This window comes from Danio rerio, chromosome 13, assembly GCF_049306965.1.
Source record: "Danio rerio strain Tuebingen ecotype United States chromosome 13, GRCz12tu, whole genome shotgun sequence".
NCBI lineage: Eukaryota > Metazoa > Chordata > Actinopteri > Cypriniformes > Danionidae > Danio > Danio rerio.
This window is the reverse complement of record NC_133188.1, coordinates 39,365,616-39,388,769: the sequence shown is the minus strand read 5'-3', so window position 1 is coordinate 39,388,769 and position 23,154 is coordinate 39,365,616. Positions and strand designations below refer to the sequence as shown.

At 36.6% G+C, this 23,154-nt stretch overlaps 2 protein-coding genes and 1 long non-coding RNA gene across 5 annotated transcripts in view; 2 read left to right on the top strand and 1 right to left on the bottom strand.

The window, feature by feature from the left end:
• mfsd2aa (MFSD2 lysolipid transporter A, lysophospholipid a) overlaps nucleotides 1-23,154 on the bottom strand; it is a 62,479-nt gene that overhangs the window by 27,975 nt on the left and 11,350 nt on the right. The window contains 1 exon segment of one of the 3 annotated variants that reach the window (NM_001007451.1): nucleotides 1,002-1,248. The exons of the other annotated variants lie outside the window; for them this stretch is intronic. Coding sequence (NP_001007452.1) covers nucleotides 1,002-1,091 — 90 coding nt within the window. The 5' untranslated portion in view covers nucleotides 1,092-1,248. 3 annotated transcript variants of the gene reach the window in all.
• Nucleotides 1,032-2,124, top strand: LOC103912028 (uncharacterized). Its single transcript, XR_663261.4, has 3 exons — nucleotides 1,032-1,343; nucleotides 1,517-1,585; nucleotides 1,700-2,124. It is a non-coding gene; the product is annotated as an uncharacterized lncRNA (long non-coding RNA).
• On the top strand, nucleotides 18,770-22,452 carry mycla (MYCL proto-oncogene, bHLH transcription factor a). The gene is made up of 3 exons (NM_212937.1): nucleotides 18,770-18,852; nucleotides 19,389-19,981; nucleotides 21,365-22,452. Exons 2-3 carry the CDS (start codon nucleotides 19,420-19,422, stop codon nucleotides 21,919-21,921), a joined length of 1,119 nt encoding a protein of 372 aa, NP_998102.1. The 5' UTR covers nucleotides 18,770-18,852; nucleotides 19,389-19,419; the 3' UTR covers nucleotides 21,922-22,452.

Here is a 23,154-nt window from a genome sequence, read left to right as displayed (position 1 = left end):
AAAATTACACCAGCTGACTCCATCAAATTGTGAAAAAAATCAGGGTGGCTGTAACGGCTACCGACAGACCTCAAGTAACGCTCAAACACTGGTTGTGTATTTAATTACATTTATTTTAGCCTTTTTAAATAGGAGTGTTTTACTTGATATTGTAATACACATTTTTTTTGTATTTGTATATAAATAAAATGTATATTTAACCAAATATGGAAGTTTTGTATTCCGAAAATTCCTCAAATATATTTATCTAATTTAGACCTTGGTTACAATAACGTTACAAAAATAATGCAACGTGTTTGTTTAAAGTAGCAAAAACTCGGAATACCACCTCTGCTGCACCATCATTTTGTGCCAGGAAAAACCATATATATATATATATATATATATATATATATATATATATATATATATATATATATATATATATATATATATATATATATACACACACACACACACATTTTCTAGCAATACATTTTCTAGCAATACATATCAAACTATAAAGTATACATTACCACGATAATAGTATAAACACGTTTTATGCAAGCAGCATTTGCATATTTGTAAATGTTTAACATTAATCATAAGATCGAGATCTATTTCCTGCACGTATGTAGGCTACCTTTTACAGTCATTGGTATGTACACGTCCCCTTTAAATCCGGCTTTTTTCCACAGACACACCTCAGCGATGCGTGTGTGTATTGAATAAAGATATCTGTACATCTACAACTATACAGTCTACCGGCAGAGATTATTTTCTGTACTTACACCACATCACTGTCAGCTGTTGCTAAAAGTAACGTTAACCTACTCGCTTCCAGAAAAAAACGATAACGGACGCGCGTATGACACGTGCTGCTGTAATCATCATATTCAGCATCAATCTAAACTCCAGCTTTATCTTTTAATCCCTATTAAACGTATGCTCCCAGTGTATCTGCGTATTGCCAAACATACATACAGCAAATCGTGGGTTAAATTCATGTCCACTTAACCTACCTTAACCATTTTGATTTCATTTTGAGTGACGCTTTTGGCTGTTGGTAACAAACCGCTGGAGAACTGCTCCGCTCCTTCTCCTCTTGCCATAACACTGATCAGAGCTTACTTAACTGCTTTATTGTAGCGTCCTGGTACAGTAACACTGTTTGACAGGGTGCAGATCTCACGGATGAAGAAATCTACCGGTAGATACTAGATGCAGTTCAGCTTCTCCACTGCTGCCTCTGCTCGCTGTTTGAATGCTGAAGTCCACGCCCACGCACGCGCCCTTTTCTTTTTCCTCTTCTTCTCCCTCGTCACGCATCATACGATGTTGTGCACACGCAGGCAAACGCTGAGGTGAGCCTTTACACGTTTATGAGGATTGTATAGTGTAGGCTACTGTAAACCATAAATTTGAAAAACTGCTTAAAATGTCTACTTTTGAAATGCTAATTGAATTATCCGTCATTTTAATTTGTCATTTAACAGCACATTAGTTTGTAGAGTCATTTTTGTGTTTAATTTTGCAGATTTCCAGCTAATAATGGTTCTGTGACACGTTAAAATCAACATCACATCACTGTGAAAATACGAAAAAAGTAATGACAACAAACATATTTGTTACTTTAACTGTTTTATTTAATCAATGAATCAGCTAAATTCTTAATAAATTCATACATTTAATTCATTCATTCGTTTTCTTTTTGGCTTAGTCCCTTTATTAATCAGGGTTTACCACAGCGGAATGAACCTGCCAACTTATCCAGCATATGTGTTACACAGCGGATGCCCTTCCAGCTGCAACCCAACACTGGGAAACACCCACACAATCTTGCATTCACACACATACACTACCGGCAATTTAGCTTACCCAATTCACCTATGGCACATGTCTTTGGACTGTGGAGGAGACCGGAGCACCCGAAGAAAATCCATGTGAACATGGGGAGGAAATGCAAATACCACACAGAATGCCAACTGACCCAGCCAAGGTTCAAACCAGAGACCATCTTGCTGTGAGGTGATCATGCCACCCACTGCGCCATCATGATGCCCACATTTTAATCATATGTTTTAATATTAATGTCAGTAAGTTTGACTGATGTATTTTGATTCAATAAAAAAAATAGCAACAACATTTATTTTTAGTCAACCTGACTTTTCTTTGTAGCTGCCCTAATTTTTTTGTTGAATTAAGTTAACTTTTCTTGTCATCTTGACTTACATCAAGCAAACTGACCGAGAATATTAAGTTAAACTTGCACTGTAAAAAGTGATTAGTTACTTAAAGCGAGTAAACCAATTGCCATAAATGCAACAAGTTGACTTTACAAAAATAATGTAAGTAAACCCATTGTAACTTGGAACTGTTCGGTTGACTTCATTTTTATAATTATGCTAATTAAACTCACTACGGACAAATCACAATTTCTGAAAACTACTCAAATTTTCAGTTTCCATAAATCATGTTTTTTTTGCAATTGTACTCTTCAAAGCAAGATATCTCAAAATAATTGGAGGTTTCTGACCAGTAGACTGCCTTATTTATTAAGTTTGTAATTAACTACAAGGAGCGCTTGTATATCAGCTACTGGCATTTGAAACAGCCTATAAAGTAGTGCAGCTATCGCCACTGTAGGACTTGTTTATGTTGTTTGTCTTTTTTCCTGTCTGATTTTGATCTGCTCTCGAATTTACAACTGCTATTTGTCTGTTACTTTCTTGTGATGCATAATGTCCAACCATACTCCAAGCATTGACCAACTTCTTCAATAATAATCAATTTTGTAGTCTGATCTCAAGCCTTGGCAAATAACCGAGAAGAAAACACCACTATTAAAGGCCACATTTATATGATGTCATCATGTAGACTTACAGTATTTTAAAAATACAAGACAATAAAGGATTTTGATACAAAATATTAACCCATTTTCATAAATCCTATCAAATACAAATTACAAAATACTATTTTGTATTTAAAATACACATTTGGTATACATGTATAATACATATTGCTTATCCTTGCAAGCGAGAATATAGTAAAAGTCAAATTAGCAGTTTATGTATAAGGATGAAGCATAACATATTTTAGGCAAGTAATCACAATACCGTGATATAGTGAAACTGTGATATTTTAATCCAAGGTTATGATACCTTCACAATCTTAGATCTGGCCCAAACCTATTTGTCATAACATTTTTTTTATAGTGTAGGGTTTTTAAATACAATTTGTTTGATCAAAGGCATGTTGATATAAATTTATCACAGAAAAAAATACAGTACTTAGATGTAGCCTAGTGTTTACACCAATGAGCCAAGAGCACTAACCCACAAAGGCATGAACTCTGGTTTCTGGCACTAAAATGTTAACAGCAGATCCTTTGAGTGGTGTGGGCCGTGATGAAGCACAGCTCATAGATGCTCAGCTGGATTGAGATCTGGGATTTAGTGAACAGGGCATCACCTTGAACTCTTCAGCATGTTCTTTTAACCAATCCTGAACAATGTGTGCATTGTAACAGGGCACTTTAAACTGCTGGAAGAGACCACTTTCACCAGAAAAACACCATTATAAAGAAGGGGTTTACCTAGTAAACAACAATGTTACAGTGATTTTCTTCCCCCGCATTTCTCAGTGACATTTCACCTGTTTGAGATCAAAATAGGTCAGCTGTGAGATTCACATGAACTGTAAATGAACAGATTTCAGTCATTTGTGGTTCATGTTTTTGTTTAATGTATTTATTTATGCTTTTTAATTGCATTATGGGACCTTGATCTTTCCTCCAGCAACAATTGTGTTGAAAATGTTCAAACGTTTCAAAAAGTTACTTTTTATTGGTATTTTTTATTTGAAGTGATATGTTGTCTGGGTTGGTGTTGTAAATTATGATACTAAAGCAGACTGTTACTTTACAGGCTTATTTACATAAATTATTTCTTATATATCAATTTGAATATACTAAAATATCAATAAAAGTAATTATGTTAAATTATCAATATAAAAAGTTAACAGAGATTAAGGTCCCATAATGCACTTCATAACCATAAATAAGTAGAAAACACCAGTTAATCACAAAATATGAACACTTTTATTCATTCATTCATTTTCTTTTCAGCTTAGTCCCTTTATTAATCCAGGGTCGCCACAGCAGAATGAACCGCCAACTTATCCAACACATGTTTTACGCAGCAGATGCCCTTTCAGCTGCAACTCACCTCTGGGAAACATCCATACACACTTACTCACACTCATACACTACGGACAATTTAGCCTACCCAATTCACCTGTAGCATGTCTTTAGACTGTGCGGGAAACTGGAGCACCCGGAGGAAACCCACACGAACGCAGGGAGAACATGCAAACTCCACACAGAAAGTCCAACTGACCCAGACAAGGCTCGAACCAGCGACCTTCTCACGGTAAGGCGACAGCACTACCCACTGCGTCGCCCCTGAATACTGTTAATAAACAGATATTTTTTACATTGTAGATTGACAGTCATATCACCTTGCAGCCCAAATCGATGACTCACTGAGCAGATCTGAGCCTGCATGGTCAGTACCTGGATGGGGGACCAGATGGGAAAACTATTGCTGCTGGAAGTGGTGTTAGTGAGGCCAGCAGGGGGTGCTCAACCTGCGGTCTGTGTGAGTCCTAATGCCCCGGTAAAGCGAAGGGGACACCATACTGTCAGTGAGCGCCGTCTTTCGGAGTAGATGTTAAACCTAAGTCCAGACTCTCTGTGGTCATTAAAAATCCCATAGCACTTCTGGTAAAGAGTAGGGGTGTAACCCTGGTGTCCTGGCCAAGTTTCCTCCATCAGCCCTTACCGATCATGGCCTCCCAAATCATCCCCATCCACCAAATTGGCTATATCTGCAATAGCTAGTGTGTGGTGAGCACAATGGCGCTGGTGTCTTGTGGCTGCCATTGCATCTTCCAAGTAGATGCTGCACACTGGTGGTGGTGTAGAGAGACCCGGCTCATAATTGTGAAGCACTTTGGGTGTATGGCCATACATGATAAATGCGCTATATAAATACACATAACATTACAATGATTTAATAAGACAGGGCAGATGTAGTAGAGTTGAACATATGCGGAAATATCTTAGATCTGAGATGTTGGAAATGTGAAAAAAGAGAAGGCAAACTTCATTTAAATAACTTTCAAATACATGTACGTGTGAAGCAAGGACCCACATCATTGTATGTATATGCAATGTTCTGACTTTTTAACACGTTCCTGTATGCATATACTTTATGTTGTTTCAATAGAAAACATTCAGAACTCATCAGACTCTCTCCATTGGCTTTCTGCAGCGCATCTTTATGCCATCACTTCCCCATGTAATCAGCGCACATATTTCTCTAACATGTTTCTCAATTTATTCTTTTGTGTTCAGTTGAAGAAATAAGCTCATGCTGGATTGGAACCAGTGAAGTGTGATAAAATGATGAAGTGAAAATGCACGAGACCGAAAACATTAACTCATAAAAAGCGTTCACATTTTGCTTTTGTTTCACATGTCAGTTTTGTTCAGAACCTCCAAATTTCATTTCACATGACGATATAATACATAGTTTGTTTGTTTTTTGCGATGTTCATTCATTCATTCTTTTATTCATTCATTTTTCTTCGGCTTAGTCCCTTTATTCATCAGCGGTCACCACAGCGGAATGAACCGCCAACTTATCCGGCATATGTTTTACATAGCGGATGCCTTTCCAGCTACAACCAAGTACTGGGAACCATCCATACAGACTCACAATCTCACACATACACTATGACCAATTTAGTTTATTCAATTTTCCCCATAGCAGAGGTGTCCAAACTTGGCCCTGGAGGGCCGGTGTCCTGGAGAGTTTATCTTCAACTTGCTTCAACACACCTGCCAGGAAGTTTCTAGTATACTGTATCTAGTAAGAGCTTGATTAGCTGGTTCAGGTGTGTTTAATTAGGGTTGGACCTAAACTCTCCAGGACACCGGACCTCCAGGACCGAGTTTGGACATCCCTGCCCTATAGCATATGTCTTTGGACTGTGGGGGGAAATCAGAGCACCTAGAGGAAACCCATGCCAACATGGCAAGAACAAGCAAACTAGACAATGAAACACCAACTGACACAGCCAGGTCTCAAACCAGCGACCTTCTTGCTGTAAGGCAACAGAGCTAACCACTGAGCCACCATGTTGCCTTTTCGCAATGTTTGAATGCCAAATTTACACAAATAACATAGTATAAGCCCATAGTATTTGAATAATGAGTCAAAATGTACAGGAATTGTGATATAAACAGAACTTTGGTCAAATGCTAACTGACATAAGACCATGTCACAACAGATTTCTTCATTCATACAAGCAATAAGGACGCAAAAGCAGTGTATGGTACAGCCATTATCTGAAGTATTTAAAAGATATGACTGACTCTATATTGTATGTATTAATAACTGATTAACCAAGATGGATATGGAGCAGTGATTCATCCTTCAACAAGACAATAAATGAAAACAGACAGCAAATGTCATGCCGAAGTAGTTAAAAAAGGTAATTTCCTTCTGTGGTCTAGCCAAAGCCCTGATCTCGATCCTACTGAGCCTCTGTGGAATGATAGAATGTGGAAAATTTACAAATCCAACTCTATGAAGCTTGACCGAAAACCCTGATGCTGCATTAAGCACCATTCAGGAGGACTGTTCTGTTGAATAATGATCACATGCAGTTTCAGATCATACAAGCTATAAGGTGATCCTTTGACCATTAGCCCAGAGTTACGCAAAGTAGAGGCTTCCAGTGTGTAAAACTACACTTTCTTTGATTTATTTTCTCTTTTTTTTTGCAGTGATGCTATAAGAACTGTTTTTGTTTCCTCAAAAAAACTATTTAGTGTGAAGAACACATTATTCATCTTAACAGCATGTGTTCGTTATAAAGAGCCTTGAAACAGAAAGGTGTCACATGATTTTACATGCAACCATGAAGCCCAATAAAGAACTTTTATTTTTAGGTGTTTTAGTGTACTTTTTGCTAATTTTACAGCAGACTTACAGATTTATTACTTTGTGGATAATGAAATCAATTTTGAGTTGATCAGGATGTAGACTTAGAGGGATAGTTCACCCGGAAATGAACATTTAATCACCTTTCACACTTATAGTTCCAAATTTTTATGAATTTCTTCTGTTGAATACAAAATAAGATATTCTGAAGAGTGTTGGAAAAAAACAGCCACTGACATCCATAGTAAGAACAAAAACATACTACAGAAGTCGTTGGCTGCTTTTTTCAGTAGCCTATATCTTCCTTTGTGTTAATCAGAAAAAATAAACTTGAAAAGCTTGGAACAAGTGGAAGACGACTAAATGATGCCATATGTTTTGGGTGAACTGTCCCTTTAATATATTTTGAGATAAAATTATTTCCCTGAAGATAACTGTATGTTAACTTCTTTTAAAACATTTTTGGACTCTTTTACAGCAAACGGTGGTCAAATGCAGCAGAACTTGACGTTGTCTGCTGGCTATCAAATCTTTTAAAATCAGCCATATGATTAGTCTATTTATTAGCTGCTTTCACACGGTTTCTATTCATTCAAGACTTGAGTTTAGTCTATATTTAGTAAAATACCTGCGAATGTAATTGTCTCCAGCAATGAAGGTAGGCGGTGTGGGGGGTAAACGTGTTAATGGACTAGATTAGGTATGGGACATTAACTTTTTTTTTTTTTTTTAAATTGAAAATACAAAATCCAAATACAACAAAAAGGGATTCAACTTTACAACTTGTGTGTCACATACGGAAGGCTCAACACAATAATATACAAAGATACAAATGTAATATACAAAAAAATTCAAGCTAAAATAAATCCAAGAGTGAAAGGAAAACACAAAAAATAAATAAATAAATAAAAATTAAGTACAACATATAATCTATGGCAAGTTATATACTACAAATAAATTAAACATTTTTAAGGCAATTTTTGTTTTCATTTTAGTCAGGGCATCTGAAAATATTTTAAGTTCTTTTATAAATACAATGAGTAATGGAGGTGTTTTGAAATATCTACATTTATGAATAAAATATTTGGCTAACACAATTATCATATTTATCAAATCGTGCAAAGCAGAGCAATCTTTAGTAATTCCATATAGTACATCTTGTAATGTAAAAGTCAAACCTTCAGCATCCACATATTTATTTTCAACCAGTCTTGTACTTTTTTCCAAAATGATTGAACGGCGCTGCAAGAGAAAAATATGTGTTCTGTGTCTTCACTAAAATGTTTATAAATGGTATGGTGAGTTTTCTAAGTTAAATTTTAGGTGTAAGAATCTATTAGAAGGGTATATATCATTTATTATTTTAAATTGTACTTCTTTTGCCTTGGGGAGAATTGGAAATTTAAGATATGTTGTTCTAAAATATTTAAAAGTATTTTTATCCACTGAATGACATAACCTATTTCTTAATACTTGATAAGGGAAACAAGATTGGATAATAATTTGTCTTAAATGTTTATTAGTGCAAAGTTTATTATCAAATTCAATCTCACCAATATATAATAAGGTATGGGACATTAACTTTAGCCCCTTTCACACAGTGATACCGGTAAATATCTGGAAAATTTCCGGAACGACTTTACCGGTATATTCAAAAAAGCGCTGTTCACACAGGCGAGGACGTTACGGAAATTTTCCGGAAAAGAGCATTCACACATCCATTCCAAAATACCGGTAAATTCTGACATCATTCACCACAAATGAGCTTTAAACGGCTGCGCTTGTGTTTGTAAACATTTGATACATCACAAACTCTGTGGATGATCAATATTGTGAACAACTTTCGCAGGATCACTTTCGCATGTCGAGATGTTCATAATATGTACGTGTGCAGGCGCTCATAGGCGCACGCAAAGCTTGAAGGTAAACAAACAACGGCTTATCATAAGCATCTCGTCGATGATTATTTACACAGTTGGCATTAAGAAGAACATATAAACGTGATCTGACTAACTTCTAGCAGCTAAATGTGTCTGGAAAAATATTCAAAGGCTTTTATTCTCACAAACCGCGCGCACATGAATGCGTCTGACTGTTGTGATTGGCTAAAGCAGACGTCTCACGTCAGCACGTTCTAGACGTGCACGCGCTTATTACGGGAATCTTCCTTCTGCGTTCACACAGCGCAGCATTCCGGCAAATTGCCGGTAATGTTACAACTTCTCTTTCCGGAAAATAGCCAGAACGAATTTACCGGTATTTTCAAAAAGGACCTGTTCACACATACAACCTTTCCGGAAAATTGCCGGCAATTTTCCGGAAAGGTCTGTATGTGTGAAAGGGGCTTTTTTTGACTAGGAGATTTCCTCTGTGACGTAAATACAAGACACGACGCTTCTAAGCTGTTTTTGTGGGTTTGTTGCACATTGCTTGAGCAAAGCAATAAAAAAGTGGTGTTATGCTGTGTTTTAAATAATAACATTATACAGTCATTCTGTTGCGCTGTTCTCTGCTCCTCGTTCAGTTCAGTTAGGCTACATTATTTACACGTATAATATCTACAGTTTGCGCTGTTCTCAGACGAAACCTTAAGTTTGTGGCGCCACCTGCTGGAAAGAAGAGCAATTACATACAACACAATATATTTAAAGGGGTAGTTCATCAACGACCAAAAAAATCTGTCATCGTTACTCAATCTCCACGTGTTCCAAACCTATTTCAGTTACTTTATTCTGTTGAACACAATAATAGATATTCCGAAGAATGTCGGACACCTGTGATTATTGACATCCATTGTATGAAAAATAAATACATGGAAGTCAATGGTTCCTGGTCTACGACATTCTTCAAACTATTCTTATTTGTGTTCAACAAAACTCAAATTAGTTTGAAACAAGTCAAGGGTAAATAAATGAAGGTAGATTTGTCTTTTTTGTGTGAACTAACACTTTAATATTGTCCATGTCCAGTCCAGAATATGTTTCATCAAATTCACTTTAATTTAATGATTTTATTTAATTAATGCTTTATAGTCAGGAATCACATGATTTATACACAATAGAAAATAAAATGCCACCTGTAGTGAGGTCTCAGTTTCTAACTACAGTGATAATCAGTATGAGCACAGCTCTGTCAAAGCTATTAAATGTGAATGAATATCACATTTACATGAAAATTAGGATGACAATTACCTTTTAAAAAAAGGTTGAAAAGAGATTCTCTGATCTCTACAGTTCACTTTTCATGTGAACTGTGCTTTTTGGATTGCATATGGTCTACTCTGCTTATGCTAAAAAATTACTGCATATTTTAAACAGTACAAATGACACAAAGTAAACTGAAATTATTACTTTAATTAAAATAACTAAAGGTGTGCAAACAGTTTCCTGTGCAAAGACCCAGTTCGTACTGTAAAGACCAAGTAGTATTGGAGTCTAAAACATTGTTACATTTCAAAACATGTTACAATTTATCTTGTTATTTCATTCAACTTTTTAATTATTCCGATCTTACTTAAAGGGATATTTTACCCCAAAATGAAAACATACTCACTATTTACTCACTCTCAAGTATTTTAAACCTTTATGAGTTTCTTTGTTCTGTTCGACATAGAAGATATTTTGACGAAAGCTGAAAACTTGTAACCACTGCAACAATACTATGGAAGTTTTATGTTTTCAGTGTTCTTCAAAATTTTTTTCTTTGTCTTCAAAAGAACAAACTTTAACAGGGGTGCGTTTCTCAAACATATCATAGTATGATGTATTATTTTATGAAAAGAACGATGTAGTGACGAGTGTTTCCCAAAACCTAGTTTCTCTGTCACAGATACATAATTTGAACCATGTTAGTTATAATGTAAAACATCCATAATGAGCTCTAAACGGGGTGAAGTAACAACTTTTTAGAGAAGAACCCCATAATTTCTTTGTGCATTTTATAATGTTTTACACGCATAAAAAAATCCAATATTAGTTTTAATAAAAACATGCACTCGCTTTCCATTTTAATTGAAATATATGCGAGAATATTCCATAATCTATTCTAAAACATAAAATCACTTACAAGTTATCACGTATTCTAATATCATATATAAATAAACAAACAAATAAATAAATAATGAGGTTATTTGTTAAAAAATAAAATTGTATATTTATTATTTATTAGAAAATGTTAAAAAATCATACTTTAACAGTAATATTAACGATGATGATAATGATGATAACGATGATGAGGATGATTATGATTATTATTATTATTAAGTAGGATATTGTTTATTTCTTTTTTATTTTTTGAAAAGTCTACTTTTACAATTTCACACATGCAAACCACTGCAGAAACATTCTAACCAACATGCCCATGTCATATACAGTACAAATACTTATTAAATAACCTAATGTAAATTAAAAGCATTAACATAAGCTGTGTTTTTTGTTTTCACAAGCTTTAGAGACGTAACATAAATTGTAAACATAAAATCAATGAACTATGTTTGTACTATATTTGTATATATATATATATATATATATATATATATATATATATATATATATATATATATGTAAATATATACTATAAATATTTTGTTTTATTTGTTTGTTTTATTTGTGTTTGTTAATTTATTTACACAGATTCCTATTCTCTAAACATTTTTATAGGCTCATGTAGAACTTCTTTGAAGTCCCCTGGGAGTCCCCAAATCCTTGTTTGAAACCCTGCTGGTATATGTGTTTTTTTTACTATTGATTGTTTATTATGCTTATTATTTTATTTTATTTTAGTGTAGGTGGCACAGTGGGTAGTGCCTCACAGCATGAAGTTCGCTGGTTCGAGCCTCGGCTGGGTCAGTTGGCATTTCTGTATAGAGTTTGCATGTTCTCCGCATGTTGGCGTGGGTTTCCTCCGGGTGCTCTGGTTTCCCCCACAAGTCCAAAGACATGCGCTATAGGTGAATTGGGTAAGCTGAATTGTCCGTAGTGTATGTGTGTCAATAAGAGTGTTTCCCAGTAATGGGTTGTGGCTGGAAGGGCATCCGCTGTGTAAAACATATGCTGGATAAATTGGCAGTTCAATCCCCTGTGGTGACCCCAGATTAATAAAGGGACTAAGCTGAAAAGAAAATGAATGAATAAATTAATAATTTGTTGAGCTGGGTATTTTTTATGTTCTCTTTGACAGTATTGCAAATTTGTATTGAGTTCTTTCTCCCAAAAGCCCTCAATTAGGATATTTGAATATTGTCATATTGTAAGTAACTTATAAATTATATTAACAATACCTCTACACTCTAAACTGGAATTTATCCAGTCTATCCTAGGATGAAGAGATATTTTGAATGACCAAGCTGCTCTATATGCTTTCAGCGACGATCTTAAATATAAGAAAAAGTCCTGGGAATCCTAGGAAGAATCTTTATATTTTTAAAGGGTATATTACCTTCTTCATATATTGATCTCTGAACCTCAGTGTCTACAAATTGAGTCTGTCTGAGGCCATTGGGGTGAAAGGGGTTAAAGGTCAGATGAGGAAAACAGGGGACCAGAAACAAGAGCTCTCAAACGAGTCAGGGATTATTTCAGCAGACTTTTGTCTTCGTCCACAGCTTGTTTACTTCAGCTCTGAATCTGAACACATTATCAGTTCATTTGAATGTTGACAGTCAATTGTTGTTGATGTACAGCACCTCGTTTTCACCCAATAAAGCTGTTTGCTGTTTATTCGACTCAAGTGTGAGCGTTTGACAATAGTTATAATAACTGCCGAAGGTGTCAAGTCTCCATCCTTTCTTCAAATGCGCATGAGACTGAGGCTCGGTTGAACAATACCAGCCAACAGCACGGGGAACGACTGCTAGCCTGCAGCGCTAACCCTCCCTTAACCCTTTGTTAGAGGCTAATCTGTTGCCTTAACAAAGACAGTGGCAAGTTTAGCCTCCGCCGAAGAGGGGGATGGTGAGTAAAGAGGCAAAGCAATGGGAGCAGATGAGGATAAGAAAGACATGAGAAGCAGAGAGGGGGATCCAGTCTGGATACTGTTGGCATGTGTTTGAGTGGCTCCTTTTGTTTTAGCTGTAAATGTGAGAGAGGGTTGAGTATGAGTTTGAAAACCCACAGAAGTAAAATAAATACAAATATCTACTTAAATCCAGTGTACAGCGAATAATGAAAACATTTTATACATAGTTGATAGATAGATAGATAGATAGATAGATAGATAGATAGATAGATAGATAGATAGATAGATAGATAGATAGATAGATAGATAGATAGATAGATAGATAGATAGATAGATAGCAACAATGTAAATAAAATAATAACACTAATATATGCTAATAACTTATAGAATAATCTTTTTAATTTTACCCACACACAAAGTGTTTAATACTACACTTATTAGCATATATAATATATTTATATAGCTGTGTATAATATATTTAATAACATTTAGTGGTGGTTTAATTATATACATACAAAAATAAAATAATAAATGAAAAAAAGTCTTATTCTTAAACTAAATTTTATCTTTAATTTCAGATGCAATGGCATTTATTTGGAGAAATAATTCTGATGTTCAGTTGAAAATAGCATTTAGTATTTTAGTGTGTTATATGTATATATTTTCTCTTATTAAATCTTTATATTCACTTTTAAACAACACAGTATCTGTTTTTTATTTCAGAAGCAATGAGATTTGTTTGGAGAAATAACAGTTGAAAAAATATTGAAATAATGTTTAATATTTTTTTTAATCTCTATTTTAACAAGGTCTTCAAATTTTATTTATTACAGTTATCAGTCCATATTAACCCTAATGCCAGAAAAGAAGGAGGGTCTGGTATTTCTCTGAAAGGGGGGATGGAACAAACTGACAAATCTTTTGTTTCTTTTATGCATTGGTGATTGAGGAAGTGTCATGGGCTCATGGTGCAGCAGAGGGCGCACAAACTCAAATTGACAATGGACATGTGCTTCTTCAGCGGTGTGTTTGTGTGTGTGTGTGTGTACGTTGGAGTAAAAAAAAATATCCTCACACAGTAATAAAAGTAATTAGTGAAGTGTGACTATATGTGCTTTTTGCAGCGGAAAAAGGCTCAAGAATAAAGTATTTTAAGAATGTGTTGGGTTTGGATTGGGATATGGGGACTGAATATACAGTTTGCACAGCAAGTCTCCATAAAACAGGAAAAGAGTGTGTAGTGTAGCTTGTATATTTTTACATTGTGGGGACCAAATGCCCACACGCATATAGCAAAACCAGTAAATTGTTACCTTGTGGAAACATTTTTTGGTGCCATTGACGAAGACGGCTCACAAATATGATAGAATGAAGACCTAAGGTCCTAACATATTTTCTGTTTTACATTGTTAATTTCCATACCTGCCAAGAAAATTCCACATATTGCTATGACAGCTGTTTTAGCGTTTAGATGCGATTGAGCTGCCACTTGTTACAGTTATTAAAGGAGTTCTCACAAAGATAGATGTACATGTGTGTATGTTTGTGGGGGCTGGGGGATTCTTTGTAGTGTATGTGTGTAAGTACTGTCCATTTATAGCCTTTTGACCACTTGACTGGGTGTTTTGACTGGCTGGACCTACAGCAGATGTCTAGACTAGACCATAGCATCTCAAATGTGTGCATCGCAGACTTTAATGTTGACTTAAATAAGCTGCATGAGTGCTGTTAAGTAGAGTTTAAAAGGAAAATACAGAATGGTTTGTTAGGACAAAGGTCACTGTTCCAGAACTCCCATTTCTCCACCTTTCCTGTGTTACGGTTCCATAATAATACATAATAGCCTCACATATATTTATATGATAAAAATACAACAACTGGGCTCCAACTCTGAAAGCTATCCTCCTCCATTATCCTGTCCTTTACATTCTCTTTAACAGCTGACACCCTTTACGTCAATTCTTAACTTTTTTTCACTGTAAAAACATTTTAAGCTGATTCAAATTAACCTTAAGTCTACTGAACTTATATTATGTTAAACTGACTTAAAACAGCTTGCGTGACTTATAAAATTAAGTTAGAACATGATTAACTTAGATTATTAGGTTACAATGAACTAAAAACATATGCTGTCAGGACTAATTGATGCTATAATTGTTTACAGAGCACAAATAATCTGTGCACATCACATGCTTGTGTCCGGTTTTAGATCAATTTCAAAGAAACATGACCTTATAGGCATGAACTTTCTCCACTGAGTGCTGTATCTGCTCTGATCTTTGCATAGATGTGTGATTCTCTGAAAGATCAAGTGTTGGGTCACACTTTTAGCCTACTCGACTAGCGTTCACACTGTGCCCTCAGTAAGGAGCGTGTTTGGTGAAAGAGAGCATGGATGAACTCTGACGTCAACAGAGCCATTAACTGCTCCATACGAAACCACAAACTTCACACGTGAGGGCAGAATCCAAATGACATGGGGGAAAAACTTGGAAGCACTCCTTCACTGCCATGCAGAAGTAGAAAATTTGGATTTACGGACAGAAATGATAATATGCACAATAGCTCTCCAAAGAAAATGCTGATATAAGCATACTCCACTTCCTGCAGCTTGCTTGTGGAGTAGATTTTATAAATTATTTTTTACATTAAGCATTTACATTTGTTTTTACCACATAATATTTCAACCATGTACATTACATTTTTTTTTACATTTGTAATATTGAGTTAAGTGCTATTTACTTTATTTCTTTAAAATAAAAATGAGTAAACTAGAAAATAGGTATATATATATATATTGCATATAAAGAAAAGTTATATTATTGACTGATAATTAAATAAAACTGTTTGTATGAATGTAGTGGTTATAATTATATATATAATTAAATTTACACACAAATATCTAAAATCTATAAATTAAAACCCAATATTCATATCACACTGTATATAATCAGTGGTGTAAAGTAACACATTACAAATACTCCAATTACTCTGAGTAGTTTTTCTCAATAATTTTAATTTACTAAGTGGTTTCAAAAATGTGTATTTTGTATTTTTACTTTCCCTTGAGTACATTTTTAGTGCTGTATCGGTACTTTCACTCAACTATTATCCTTCAGACTGCAGTCATTACTTTTTTCTTTCTTGTTTATGATTGGCTAAAGTGGAAAAATCAGTCCTGTGATTCCTGTCCAATCAAAATGCACATAAAAAGTCAATCTCATCACATTGAACAACCTCAAGACATGGGCACTAGAATGCAGCAAACCTTTTGGTGGCATTAAAAAAATGTCTAAGAAGATGTCTAAAATCTTTAATGACCCAGAGACTTTTTATAGACTTCATGTGACTGATGAGAAAATGAAGGATGTCGACTGTATGATGACTGAAATCACCAAACAGCCTTAAACAATCACTAAATGGATTGAAGAACCGAACAAGGAATAAAGGAAGGACCGCACCAAGGAAGGAAAGACCAAACTAATGATGAAAGAACCAAATGAATAGTTGTAGAATTCAAGGAAGGACTGAACAAACCAAGGAAGGAACAAATGAATGAAAGAACAAAGTACCTAATGAATGAAGGTACAAGAATATGAACGAACGAACGAACGAACGAACGAATAAGCAAACAAATGAAACGAGGAATGAAGGAAGGACCAAATGAATGAAAAAGGATTCAAGGAAGGACTAAACAAAGGAAGAAAGGAACAAACGAATGAATGAATGAACTAAGGACCTAATGAAGGAGGGAACAAAAGTATGAATGAATGAACAAATAAATAAGTGAACAAAGGAAGGGTGGAAAGAAGGAAGAACTAAATGAATGAAGGAAGGGTTCAAGGAAGGGCTGAACAAACTAAGGATGGAAGGAACGAATGAATGAACAAAAGACATAATAATGGAAAGAACAAAAATATGAACAAATGAATGAGCAAAGAATGAATGAAGGAAGGAAAGAACAAATGAATGAATGAACAAAGGACCCAATGACTGAATGAGCAAACGAATTTAAGGAGGAATGAAGGAAGGACCAAATGAATGAAGAAAGGATTCAAGGAAGGACTAAACAAAGGAAGGAAGGAAGGAAGGACCAAATGAATGAAGAAAGGATTCAAGGAAGGACTAAACAAAGGAAGGAAGGAAGGAAGGAAGGAAGGAAGGAAGGAAGGAAGGAAGGAAGGAAGGAAGGAAGGAAGGAAGGACAAATGAATGAATTAAGAACCTATTGAAGGAGGGAACAAAATATGAATGAACAAACAAATGAATGACAAACGAATGAAGGGAGACACTAAAGAAGGAAGGACCAAATGAATGAAGGACAGGTTCAAGTAAAGACTGAACAAAGGAAAGAAGGAACAAATTAATAAATGAACTAAGGACCTAATGAATGAGGGAACAAAGAAATGAATGAATGAATGAATGAACAAATGAATGAGCGAACGAATCAAGGGAGGAATGAAGGAAGAACCAAAAGAATGAAGGAAGGGTTCAAGGAAGGACTAAACAAACTAAGGAAGGAAGGAATGAACGAATTAATGAACAAACAAAGGCCCTAATGAAGAAAAGAACAAAAATATGAACAAACGAATGAGCGAAAAAATGAAGGAAGGAATGAAGGAAAGAACAAATGACTGAAGCAAGGAATAAACAAACAAATAAATGAAGGAAGGAAGGATAGAATAAACAAACAATGGAAGGAAGGTTGGAAGGAACAAACAAATATGCACTACAGAATGTTACGTTTACACATAACAGCACAAACTGCATGTAAGCTCATCAGCTTTTCAGTGTAATACTCGCTACTCTTGAGTACTTTTGAAAGGGCTACTTTTTACTCATACTTTGAGTAATATTTACAACAGATACTTTTACTCAACTTGCACTACATTTTAGGCAAGTAATGGTACTTTTACTTGAGTATGATTTTTTTACTTGAGTATGATATTTTTCTCTTTCCACCACTGTATATTTTATTATCGTTAAATTTTAATTTAATACATACTCTAAAAATGTTAGGTTATTTCAAAGTTTGGTTAAAATATGGACAAAAAATACGCTGGCTTATTTTTTCTCAAATATTTACCCATTGTTTTTTCCTTATTAATTTTGTTAGTTTAACAGTGTTTATGGTTTGAGTTTATCTTTATATCATATTACTAAGTTTTATGTTCTTTTTGGTACTACTTCTTAGGCTTTTCTTATTTTCTTTTTTAGTCCCTTCTGCAACCATGTGATACTGTTATTTTAGTAACCCACACACTACAAATACATTTTGAAAAAAAAATCTGTTGCGTTTTTCATCAACAGATGCTTCAAAAAACAGAAGGGCAGAAAGACTTCAGAGTTTGCATCTTTCGAGGATTAGCGCGTTCAGACGCAACATATTGATTAGTGCGTCATGCATCAGAAGGCAATTAAAGGGACGCATCAGTTCAATCGTGATGAGATTGGAGTAGTGACGTAGACGCTTCTATTTTCATTCAAATACTCGTTTTAGCGCTGTGAATTGCCTTCACATTCACAATAAAGCGGCGGTTCACACGCTCTCCCCGCCCCGCGCCTCCGGTGGGCGTGGCCACGCGGTGCTCTCGCACACAAAGACGCAGATCTGGCGCGAAAGCACTTTTACCGGCAGCGGGCTGGGGGAGGGTGCGGCTCCACTGCACCACGCGGATCGATCGTTGCTGCCGTTGTAACAGGACACCCGCTTTATATCCGCGAGGAAGAAAAGGAAAACTTTTCTTGTTGTTCAGGTTAAACGGCTGTGAAACAGACTGCTGGAGTAGCGCGCGCTATTGTTTCGCGAGAGCGCGTGTACCGGAGTTCTACCGGACGCTGCGCTTCTTTGTTCTGTTCTGCGCGTCCCGTAGACTCTCCCTGGACTTTGCAGGTCTGCGACCCCATGGTAAGTGCATATTTTACGTCGGACTATCACAGACTTGATCTCAAGTTAATTTTGTTGTTCGCTCTAGTGTTGACTCGTGGGCTGTTGAACATTTCCTGTATCTTTTTATGGGACCTGGTGTTACTTTCACCCTCTTAGTGCGTTTAACCTTAATGGGAGTGTTGGAGTAACGCATTCACATCACATGCGACCGTTTCTCTGTCGTTCAGTCAGCAGGGGTTAACTGCTGTTAGTGTTGATAAACTATTTTGCCTAGATAGACCAATCTCAACCGTTATGCATGTGCACTACAGATATGTGCATTTAATGCAGGTTAGTGAGCATACGCGTGTGCATGCATGTATATCATTTTAAAGCAATGCATTGGTATTTGCGTGTAAGAATAGCACTTTACAGCATTTAATGTACATTAAGCAATGCACTGAGTGACAGCATGCAGTTAGTGAGTGTGCGTTTTACTTGTAAAGTGCATTGCGACGCTTTTGAGCTCCACGTGGTCGGGCATCATTTGATCTAATGACCCGTTGTCTTCGCAGATATTCGTGTAGTAGTACATGGTCTGAAGCGATGCCTGGAGTCAACACCCAAACACTGTACGGCTGGGACATGGAGCACTACTTTTACGACGAGATGGACACCGAGGAGGACTTCTTTAAGTCTACGGCGCCGAGTGAGGATATATGGAAGAAATTCGAGCTGCTTCCCACCCCGCCCATGTCGCCCTCAAGGACGCTGGATGGGGACTGGTTATTCCCGATACCCGGGGACCGGCTTGGGTGGGCGCCGCCGAAGGTGTTAACGTGTGATGAGGAGTATGAGGGGCTTCACAAGTTCGACCCACTGGACATTTTTGGGAATCTGGGTTCAATTGTTATCAAAGACTGCATGTGGAGTGGACTTTCCACGAGTCACCGGCTGGAGAAGGTTGCGCATGGAGAGCGAGCACCGGTGGCCGCTCTGATCCAGAACTCGACCGCACAGAAAGCTGCCCGTGCCGCATCGGGCACGCCCGTGACAGGGAGCCAGGCGGCACAGTGCGTAAGCCCCGCCGCAGTCCTGGAGCTCCCCGTCCCGCATAAGAAAGTGGCTGCTGGCTCCTCCGGTTCAGAGTGTCGCTCAGATTCATCCGGTAAGAGACTAATATTGATGACATGAGGCGATAATTACTTTAATACCACGCAGAGTCTGTTGAGAGTGTGCTACAAATATGGATGATTAATATATGATTACTTGCAGTTCAGACTAAATCTTCCAGACAATTTATTTTTAATAATATTTCTAAAGAAATGGTGAGCCCAAGCTTAAACCCAGACTGAAAGGTCCTGATGTGGAGCGGATTCCCTTCCTCTGCTCAAAAGTTGTGTAATCCGCTCCAGTGCCACTCCCAGTTTTTCATTTCCCACTTGCACGTTGGGGGAACTCCACTGCTTGCACTACTCTCTGAACTTTGCTAAATCCAATTATTTACCATTTGCTGCAGCGTTCAGAGAAACCGCCCTGGCATTGTATTATCATTCTTATCCTAGCTTATTTTGTTTATCTTTTCAGGTTTTCATTGTAGTTTGAGTAGTTCTTTGCACTTTTAGGTTTGAATAAGTATATAATGTTTATAGGTGTAATTTGTTATTTTTATTTTTTGTAATTTTATTTGTCCTCATTAAATTTGCAGTGCGTATTCTAAACTTTTTTGTTGTTTTAATATTTATGCTTTCTTCTAATTGCTAAAATGAATGGTGGTAATGGTTAGCAAAAATTACACTACCAAAGCATTAAAGGGACAATATTAATGAAATTGTGCCTTTTAAATATGCCAATACAACAGTGTAACTAATTGACTCATGTCACAAGAGCTGGAAATCAACTTCCATCCCAAAATCTACGAAATATTCAACAGTTTTATTTGTAGTTTACTAGTGAGTAAATGACCTTTACACAAAGCTGTTTGTTATAAAGTGGAAGCATAAATTGCATTTGTATAACCTGCAGTATTATGAAAGATGTTTGTACTAGGCATGGGCCAGTATAATATTTTGACGGTATTGATAACCTTGGATAAACGTATCACTGTATTGTGACTAGTGCCCTAAACCAAGTTCTTTTTAAATGTCTGAGTAATAAACAACATCTTTTCTTCCGTTGAGCACAATATATTTTAATTTAAGAAGCATTTTAAATATTTTGAAATGGGCGCTTTTGACGTGAAGGGTACTTTTTTGCTGGACATACTGTTGCCCTAAAGAACTAAAGTCACAAAATAAACATGTAAAAAAGAAAAAAACTTAACATGTACCATAGAAACGGTATATCTGAAAATTATGCTGGTTTTAAAACCTTGACTTTTCCAAACCGCGTTAAACCTTGAACCCGGTTATCATCTCATGCCTAGTTTGTACCCAGTTTTGTATTTTTTGTTAGTATACATTTTTATTTGGATTTCATATTGTGCTGAAAGATGTCTCATTTAAAATATCCTGTAATTTTGCTGAAGCTGCCAATCACTTTGTCTCCTCAGATGACGATGAGGATGATGATGAGATTGATGTTGTGACTGTGGACAACCGGCCCAAACGTGGCCGTCCTCCGAGTCGCCGGACGCCGGTTACCATTACAGTCAGTGCTGATCCATTTGGACCATGTCCCAAACGCTTCCACGTTTCTCTACATCGGCAACAACACAACTATGCCGCTCCTTCCCCTGACACGGACCCTGAGGATGACTTCGAGATTGAGCCTGTAAGCAAACGACCGCGTCTGGAGTCTTCATCTGCTCCCTCGTCTCCACTTTCCTCACCCGCCACTTCAGACTCTGAGGACTCCACTGAGCAGCGGCGCAACTTCTTGGAGAGAAAGCGGAGAGATGACCTTCGCTCCAGGTTTCAGGCGCTCCGTGAGGAGATTCCTGGTCTGTCCGGATCATCAAAGACCTCGAAGGTGGCGATTTTGACGCAGGCAACTGATTACTTACTTCAGTTGCACTCATCTCAGCGGCGCCAAGCTCAGGAGAAGAGAAAACTCAAAGCCAAACAGCAGCAGCTTCTCCGCAGGATCAGTGCGCTGCAGAACTCTTGAAAAACATCCAGTTTAACTTGGCTAATCTTATATTTCCAAAGCTCATTACATGGACAAGGAAACTTGTTTGTCATTCGCAGAAATGACACTTGAAACACTGCAGGGAGATCTTTAAAAAATCGCATTCATTTCTGGCCTTCTTGTGAGGATCTGTGTGTTTGTGTGCGCGCGCGTGTTATTCTGTAGACTTGAAAACATGAATTTTTGTATGAGATGATGACAAATGTGCACATGCAATGCCTTTATAAACCTCAGTGGACAGCGGCGATACAGAGGAAGCTGTAATATTGACAAATTTACCTCCATAGAAAGAAGGGTGGGTGGTGTTTGTATGCATGTTGGGTGTGTAGGGGTGCGTGAGGGGAGCATGGTGTTTGAACACATGTAAAAAGTCTGAAGTGTCTTGTTCATAATTTGATCTGTACAAAATGTGATGTAAATACTGTATTCAGAGGACTTCATCCTCCTGTATCTACTCGACTGCACAGAGATTCTATTTTGGTAAAGAATAAAGCATCTAAAATGACTGGAGGTGGGCTTTCACGTTTATTTGTATCCATCTATATTGAGAAGGATATAATTTCTCAAGTATTAGACTGGGTATCTGTGAGGTCTTAATGCCTTAAATGTAAACAATTTTAGGCCTTAACGTCTTAAATTCACTAAAATATTGTGTTGTATGTGCTACATAATTGTAAACCGGTTTTAATTTTCCTCTGTCCAACTAAAGCTACTCAATAGGGTATATGCCGAGCTAGTGCTGTTCCTATGCTGATACACTTCCGGTGACCTGTTATTGTGAACTTTTTTCCATTTTATACAGTTCCTTATACAGCATCGATGTTGTAATGTCATTAAAATACTTTCAGTTAAATAAACTTTAGCATTTATTTAGTTGCTCAAGCGTAAAACGAGACAAAAAGCTGTTTACTCACACGTGCCCGTCAGAATCGGCAGGCTAACGCAGAAGCTCCATTGAATATACTGGGGTAAAAATAAATGCTCATATTATAAAGATATGGCGGGGGAAATGTAATTTAATGCAGTGCTTCTTGTACAATCTGAGACCCACTTTAAATCGGATATCACTCAGCTAGTGGAGATCGCTGATTTTTTTAAGAAAACAGACTTTAAATGCACCAGATTTTGCATTGACATTCAATTAGCCGGAAGTGCTTACTGGCAAATTAAAAGTCCTATTAGCATGCTTCGGCATATACCCCATTAGACGGA

Excerpts from the sequence above, each read along its gene's own strand:
- mycla (NM_212937.1), top strand. The coding sequence starts at position 19,420 with ATGCCTGGAGTCAACACCCAAACACTGTACGGCTGGGACATGGAGCAC. Across the intron at positions 19,982-21,364 it reads GTGTCGCTCAGATTCATCCG|ATGACGATGAGGATGATGAT; the intron begins GTAAGAGACTAA and ends TTGTCTCCTCAG.